Source organism: Lipotes vexillifer, unplaced genomic scaffold, assembly GCF_000442215.2.
Source record: "Lipotes vexillifer unplaced genomic scaffold, Lipotes_vexillifer_v1.1 scaffold81, whole genome shotgun sequence".
NCBI lineage: Eukaryota > Metazoa > Chordata > Mammalia > Artiodactyla > Lipotidae > Lipotes > Lipotes vexillifer.
The window spans coordinates 111311-119816 of record NW_006771580.1 but is presented as its reverse complement, the minus strand read 5'-3'; the positions used below and the strand labels follow the sequence as shown (position 1 = coordinate 119816).

Sequence of the window (8506 nt, the reverse complement as noted above, 5' to 3'; positions counted from 1 at the left end):
GCAGGAATGGAAAATAATGTGTAAGATTGGCTTCATGAGTTGGCATTCTTTTTCTGTGTTTTTCCTCTGGTCTCAATTTTTTGAATAAATTATTTTGAGGGGGCAGAACAATATCCTGTCATTGGTTTTAAAAATCACCTTTTTTGGTTTCAAACATTTTCAGTTGTTTGATAGGCATCATATACAAGCTAGTACCTGAGCTTGGTGATTATTTTATATCATTAATGATAAGCCCAAGAGAATAGAAAGAATGCAGAGCTGACTGCCAATGCTGATCAACGCCATCCTGATCTAACAGTCTTCTGGTACCTGTGTTGGGAAAGGGAGCATGATGCTGTGAACTGGGGTGCCTTAGAACTTCAAGAGCCAGGTAGTGACTATGTCTGGCTTTGCTGGCCATAAGGCATCCTTTGTCATAACTACTCAACTCTGCCTTTTGAATGGAGAAGGTGGCCATAGACAATATGCAAATGAATGGCAGAGTTTTGTTCCAGTAAAACTTTATTCATAGACACAGAATTTTTAATTTTTTTAATAATTTTTTTCATCTCACAAAATAACATTTTTCTTTTGACTGCTTTTTCCCCTATGGTTTAGAAATGAAAAAAAAAAAATTCTTACCCACAGGTCATAGAAAAACAAGGGGTAGGCCAGCTTTGGCCTAAAGGTTATAGTTTGCTGTAGAATATAAATCATTGCTTTTTCTTTAGAGGAGTAGAAGAAAGAATGTGGTGGGATGGGGCAAGACGCAGATGGAGCCAGAAAATGAACACCCCCCCGACACTGCCCATATTATTTCTCCCACTTCATCACTCTTCATCCATTCTTTCAGCACGTGTTCCGAGTGCACCTACTATGTGCAGTGTATTGAGCTCTTTAGATCCCAATCCCCAACTAAAATACTGTCACTGCCCTCAAGTCCTTCTGCAGTTGAGGTATTTGTACATTGCGCTGAGAACCCCATGCAAGGCTGCCTAGAGCCTTAGGAGAAAGCTTCCTTACTGGTTCTCCCAAATCGGTCCCCAACAGGGGTCCTCCTGCCTGGTGTTGCTCATGCCAGTAGTTCAGAACCAAAGGAAAGCTTTATTCTTTGATCAGAGACTGGAGAGGTGGGCTCTCGCTCTAGAGTACACAGCTCTACCGACAGGCCATCATCCCACCTGCCGGCGTGAGGCGGGGCCTGGGTTCTCTCGGGGAAGTCGCAGTTGCTGTGCTCAGCCTCCAGATGGCGCAGCGTCTCTGCGCACGGCCCGCCGCCGCCATCTTGGATTGAGTGTTGTGCGTGGCTTCTGCGCACGGTCCCCGAGCTGAGGTGTCAGCGCAGCAGTTTCTCAGGAGGAGCTCTGGTCTGGAGGCCTTGAGGCAAGACCTCTGCACGGGGCACCCTATGAGCAAGTGAGACTAGGCTACGCATCAAGGAAGAGGTAAGACCTTGTCTTATCGCCTAGATTCTATCTTATTTTCTCCCGGGACCCTAATGGGCTTTGCAGGTGACAGCTTCACACGTGTCAGGTAACTTGAGCAGAGTCTTAGAAAGAAAAGGAGTGTTGCGACTGCCATTTGGACAAGCGGTTGTAGAGCTCGGGGATCGGGCGGAACGTATTTAAGGCATGAGATTACTTGATACGGTGTTTCTGGTTGAAGTGTAGGTGCAGAGAGCAGATTCCTCACTGGGGAATGGTGTTGGAGGGTTTCTTGAGAAAGGCTCAGTCATGGAAGGAAGGCAATGAAAAACTCACCTGGAGGTTTTAAAGTTGGTTAATGTTGTTCAAAAATGCAATATGTGACCTCTATGAGGGTGGTGTTAAAGGTGCAAAGACCAAAGGCAGAGAAAGCCCTTTAAGGCTAAAATGGTGAAGGCATAAACAAATTGTCAGGAGATATGAAACAAACTATATTGTCAGTGTATGTGAAATGGATTAAAAAACTATTGAGGTAGATTTGACAGAATTGGACTGGGGGTGGGAGAACAAAGGAAAGAAAGAAAGTTCAGGAGAAAGTATTTTTAGAAGTTTAAGTTTAAATTGGGAATTTGAGGTGAGTCAGAATTAAGACACCTCCAATTCTATTTGTTTTAATTGTCTTTCAGATTAAACAAGAAAGATTTTTCTTCATATCCTTTTTTGTTGCTCCTCTAGAGTTGAAAATGTTGGTAGGTCTTTTGCTAGGTGTGATTTCTTCACGCTCTACTTTTTTGGGCTGGTGTAAATTTGAATTCAGCTTTAGATTTGCAAGTAATTTAGAGGTATGACATCAACTCCTATGTACATGCTTTCAATTAAAAATTTGTAGTTCCATTTATATAGAGAATATAGCATCTTCAAAATCAAGAAGAGATTCACAAAGCTTTCCAAGAAATCTCTACTGCCTGTCAGTATATAGCAAGGCCCATGTTTACATGTCCATTTTATATCTGCTGAATTGTACAAAGTAGGGCTCAATGTTAGATGAATTAAATTTGTCCTTTATAGACAGCATGTTATGCAGAAGCCAATAGAGGTTATATGGTGGTTTATGCGGTTTATATAGGTGGTTTATAACACCTGACCCCAAATATGTTCAAGAATAAAACTTCTTGTTGAAGTCAAGGATCTAGCTTTCTTCCAGTAAAAGAGGAAAGTATTGCATGGAGTGGAGCAAGTCTAGACAATGGCTCTTCAAACTAAATATATTCCTGTACCAATGTGGTAGTTAATTAACTACTCGGCTGGACGATAAAGGGCTGGGAGGTTGTATAAGTGAGATTCTATGCTTGCTGTACAATTATGTGCTGGCTCCTTTCCCCCAGTCCATAGAATTCTCTGTATTTGTCGTTCCTGATGTAAGAGTGTGATAGATAGAATAGGAAGGATCCAGTATCTCAGTAATTTAAAAGTAAAAAATAAGTTAAGATGGACAGTGAGGTGATGAGGGCCAATTCCTAGAGTTACAAATTGGCTTTATTTTTTCAATTTTATGTTGCTGTCATGCTGTGGGGCCATATCATAGCTAACATTTGAAAGCATATGGGCATTGTGCCATAACATCTGCAACCAGTGATGGAAAGAGGCTAACTCTACACAATTTCATCAATATGTATGTGTTTTATATCTATATCTGTATCTATCTATCTATCTATCTATACTTGCTAAAAGTGTAATATATCAATAATGAGATAAGGGTCCCAATAATTAAGTGCCTACATGTTAAATGTGGAGGTATGGTACAGGATAGAGAGGCAGTCATTAATATTTAGAAACAACAGATACAAAAAAGTATTCACCTGGAACTCACACTTGTATGATACTTTTATAGTTTGATTTTTTTTTTTTTTAGGTTTTTCTCTGTTATCCAACTTCCTTGGCCTCTTCCCATTAACATCAAACACTTTTGTAGTAGTATGATGTAGTATTCATCATTCTGTAACACAGAGCATATAATATTGAAAAAGATGCTCTTGGTGCTAGGGGGTCTCTGCATAAAAATCATTCTCCTGGTGTTGTTATTAGGCCAGTAAATTGCATATTGTATTGATGAAGGGACTTTCATTCTCATAATAGTCTGTGAACTCAGGAGGGACTAGTTTGCTGACCGGGTGTATATAAATGACTAGAACTATAGAAAGTCTCAATGAATCTAGAATAGAAATATAGATGCTGTAAAAGAAAATACAGTAGACTCATTTGGGGCATACATAAATGACTAGAACTATAGAAGGTCTCATAGTAAATCTGGAATAGAAATATAGATGCTGCAAAAGAAAATACACTAAGCTCATTCTACTTTTTTTTTCTCTTCATTGTGATCTCCTAACATGTTATCCTATCATGATATTTCTCAGTACCTTCAATTTCCATTCCATGTAACGCTTATAAAGAATTCTCCAAATATATATATATATATATATATATATATATATATGGAGAGCTCATTTAAGTACAATATATTCACATAAAACCTAATATAAATCGGTTTAGACTATAACTTGTGTAATATAAATATAACTAAACTACATTTTTGTACCCTGAGGAACTAATCAAAACCAGTAGGGTAACTTTATTATACCCAATACCAATCAATTTACTTCTGTAAATTTATATAACTGCCAGATCATTTTTTACTTTTTCCCCTCTAATTTCAAGTTTTAAAAGTAGGGCCAAGTTAACCAAAAGAAGGTTTGTGAGGTGAACTTGGTTTGGCAAAATGGTGATTGTTATAACACAGCCATTTTAAGTAGCGTGAATGCATTAAATTAAAAAAGGTAAATAGAGTAGTTGAACTGTCCTTATAAATGAGTGCACAGTACTAATAATATCTTTTGGGAGAGGATTTAGCACATATTTTGTAGGTATTTATCTCACAATAAGAGGAAAGTTTCCTTCAGAGAGAAAACATTAGATCACAGGAAGGCCTGGAATATTTGAGTAACAACTTTGTGAAGCCACACTCACTCTAAACAAGTTCTGGCAAGATAAAGTACTCAGAATAAGACAGAGAATGGCCACAAAGACCTACTACTGTTTCCCGGCTCTTTTCTGTAATGTAGCTAAGACTCTCTTTGATGAAGTCATCCTTTCTCTATTCATTTGTGTAAAAACACATTCTCCCCCTTCCTTTTTTCAAAGGAGGTGGTATTTAGTAAATTTGGTAGAGCTTATAAAGACCTAATTTTGTTTGATGAGATTCACTCGGATTAGCCAATAAAAATAAAGGTGTATATTTGTAAATGAAAGATCCTCTAGCTTATTATTAATATCTTAATTCAAGATGTGCTTTTATTCACCAGAACACTTGAGAACTGTGTAAAATTTTATTTTGGATTGTGAGAAACTAGCAATCTTTCATTTCTTGAAATCATATGGGCAGTTTGAAAAATTAAAGACTGAAATACTGAGAACTGAGCATATAGGAAAAAAATATATAGTATATTTAGTGTAATTTTCACAGCTCTAAATATACAGGTAACTCAAAGCTTAGAAACAAGATATACATTTTTTTGGCAATTACATTAAGGATTATAGATACAATAACATAAAAATAACTTTTTTCAAATATATTGTTTAATATTTCTAACATAAAACATAAAATGGTTGAATTGAAGCCATAATCATAATCCATAACATGCACAATGTGTTTTGTTGATTAAGGAATATACATGTACAAGTATATATGTAATATATGTGTATATAGACATGCATATATGTGCACACATATGCACACAAATGCATGCATGCACACATATACAGATATACTTACAATGTAGTTAAAAATTTATACAACCAAGTTGAAAGGCTTTGGCACTTCTATCCTTTTGTCTTAACATTCATGTGAATTAGTTACTGGCATGCAAGCCATCCTTTCTTGCTTTGAATTTTATAGTGTTTCTGTTTAATATGAACTTGGATTGGGATTATGATTGAATTTTGTCATTACGTGTGTGTGTGTGTGTGTGTGTGTATGTATGTGTGTGTGTGTGTTGTTTTTACCATCAGAAAAAGGAATAATTACATTTCTTACTAATTTGCTATTAAGAAAACTCTATTAAAATATTGGGGGTAAGAAATGTCTTTAATGTCTTTTGTTAAGTTTTCAAATATCATGTGAATAGAATATGTGAATAAAAACCTTTGGGCATAGATGCTTTTATAGATGCTTTTAGCTTAATAGCAAACTAGGTTTATTCAGTTGCCTTGAGACAAAATTCATGAAAATTAAAACTACAGTACTCTAATATTTAGTTACCTGAAAGTTCCAACCAAATATAAGTAATATCCACAGTAACCTTGTTATTGTAATTTAAAAAGACAAATTTTGTGCTATCTGGTACATCCTGCCCTCTGTTCCATAACATCCCTAAGAATGAATCTGTAACTCCTCTTAGGGCTAGTGAAGACCTCAAGTGCTATTGTTAATACTCTTGAAAAAGTAAAGGAAAACAATGGGTCTGTGGGATATGGCACTTAGGGATAAATTGTTATTTTTAAAAAATTTCATCTTGCTTAGCTATTTCCAAGTTTATGACTATTATTACTAGTTTAGATGATAGTGCAGATGCACATTTTTTCATTAGTTCTCTCAGAAAATATTTACTGAGCAATTGCATTGTGCTGGGTGCTTGGAATCGGGTGCTGAGCTTTCAGTTTAAGCTACAAAAAAACTACAAAATTTAGTTTGTTGGGCCTGGAGGCTTTTGGGGAAGTTATATTTATGCTGAGGCCTGTGGGATTAGAGATAGTCACGTGAGGGGTGGGATCTGGGAAGAGCATTTCAGACTGAGAGAAGGTCCTGAAGAGGATGGGAGGGGGAAACCTGTCACCTTTGAAAACCTAGAAGAAAAGTAGGGAAATTGCGAGCCAAGGAAAGGTAGGAGAAGGCTGGGTTTAGTGGTGCAGATTATATGGGTAAGGGTTCTAAACTTTAACCTAAGACAATGGGAAGACAATGAGAAGACACTGGAGCGTTGTTTTGCTCCTAGGGGCATTTCCAGGCTGGTAGAAGAGGTCCAGTGGTAAATCGGAATACTATAGAGTGCAGTTAGCTGTTAGCTGTGGTTAGTTGTTAGCTGGAGGTGGCCTCAGGAGGCTATGAAAGCATACTGAACCAGACCATTCTGGGGGGGGGGGGGGTTGAGCTAAGGATTCTGAGGGGGGATACCTTGGGCTGAGTCCAGACTAAGAGTTAGCTAGAAGCCTTGCCAAGCCCTCACCCCAGACCAGTTACATTAAAAAGGCTGGGACAGGAGCCTGGGTGTCAGTTTTCTAAAAGCTCTCTTACGATTCTTCACACTCATCCAGCAAGGACAGTGAGAAGGTGGTAAGGAATAACACAGGAAGAGGTTGCTGAGGAACTGGAAGTGAGTCGGTGAGACTGGAGCAAAATGGACAATGAGGGGATGAGTTAGAGGGATACCTAGGAGTTTGGCCAAAATAACTAAAGAAATATATAAATAAAATGTTTCAATTATGCTGCAATGAGGGATGCAAATAATGATTGACAGGATCTCCTGTCCCATCAACTCCCATAACTCTTTCTTCATCTCCCTGGATTGCATCTTATTTTACTTGAATTGTAATAATTTATGTGTAAGCTTTATGAATCACGCTTACGTTAGGCTACCTCATGTCAGGAGCTGTTTCCACCTTACTTGCTATTGCTTGTTGTGGGTAGCAGAGAACTGTACATTTACAAAGTGTTCAGTTGAATTAAATTAAAATGGTCCACTTCATTTAAGTCTTCTTTGTCCTTACTTGCTCTAGACTAAGCAAAAGCTACTCTTTTCCCTTGGTTTTGCTGAATTCATCAATGGTGTGTGCAAATTAAAAATGATCTATTCATCACAATATTTTCCGGAATATACATAATTTATGTATTCTGAATTTGGGCTATCTCCTATCTATATCTGTGTGATTAAATCCAATTTATCATTTAAGAATATTCATAATGTACACTTTGTATTGTAATTGTTAGTTTACTTACCTGGATGGAAGGAAAATCTGTTTTCTTCATGTTAATTTAAAAGTCTGCAGAAAAACTAATGTGCTTATATTACTGTTGTTAAGCTTTCTGTTATGTAGTCATGAAATTTCCTGTCATGAAATTTTCATGTTTTATGTCTTTTTTTTTCATTAATTTTCATAGTTTTTGTTGTAAAGTGTTGACTTTACTTAAAAAATTACCTTAAGGGAATCCCCTGGCAGTCCAGTGGTTAGGACTCTGTGCTTTCACTGCCAACGGCCGGGTTCAGTCCCTGGTTGGGGAACTAAGATCCCACAAGCCGTGTGGCATCAACCAAAAGAAAAAAAAAATTACCTTAAAAAGCAAATATATTAAATTATGTCAGTTTATTCCTTTCAAAGAAAGAAGATTAAAGTACAATATAAAGATTAGTTTATAAGAGTTTGTAAAACAAAGTCCAAGCATATGAAAAATTTGTAGTAAAAATATATTTATGTAAGTTGCAATTTTATATTATACATATTTTAATAAAATAAATAGTTGAATACTAATGATATTTCAAAATATAATAAAAACACATATTATTCTAGAGGAAAAAGTGCAGAAGTTTGTAACAGTTTAAAAATTTGTGATGTTTAACTACTTGAATCAGAAATATCACAATTTATGTAATAATGATTTGTGCTTTTTCATTCAAATATTTTTCTTTTGTTTCCTGAGGAAAAATGGAGTGTGAATTATTTTCTGTGATAAAATATTTTCAATAATGATTCCTTGATGTTTTCATTTCCCATTTTTCTGTAAGTTTGATGACCACCAGGGGGATATGGAAGTCTTGATAGCATTAATGCTTCAGGCAAGAAATAGTTTTCTGGAAAGTGACCAGAATTATGTATCTCCCAGATTTGGGAGGCAGGGGTGCTCACAGAGTATTTTTATTCAATGATTTAAATGCAGGGTGGGTCTAGCTTAATCAAGGCCACTACATTAATTTAGGAAAAAAATATTTGTAAGAACTGCATATAAAATAATAATAATAACAATAGTGTTTAATAATATCATTCACAGTCTT

At 36.3% G+C, this 8506-nt stretch overlaps 1 protein-coding gene across 1 annotated transcript in view; it reads left to right on the top strand.

Moving 5' to 3' along the window:
• The window catches only part of LOC103071787 (roundabout homolog 2-like), a 101488-nt gene that overhangs the window by 16953 nt on the left and 76029 nt on the right, over nucleotides 1-8506 (top strand). Inside the window, exon 2 of the mRNA XM_007446984.1 lies at nucleotides 233-370. Within this exon, the coding sequence (XP_007447046.1) occupies nucleotides 233-370 (138 nt within the window). The remainder of the gene's footprint in view (nucleotides 1-232; nucleotides 371-8506) is intronic.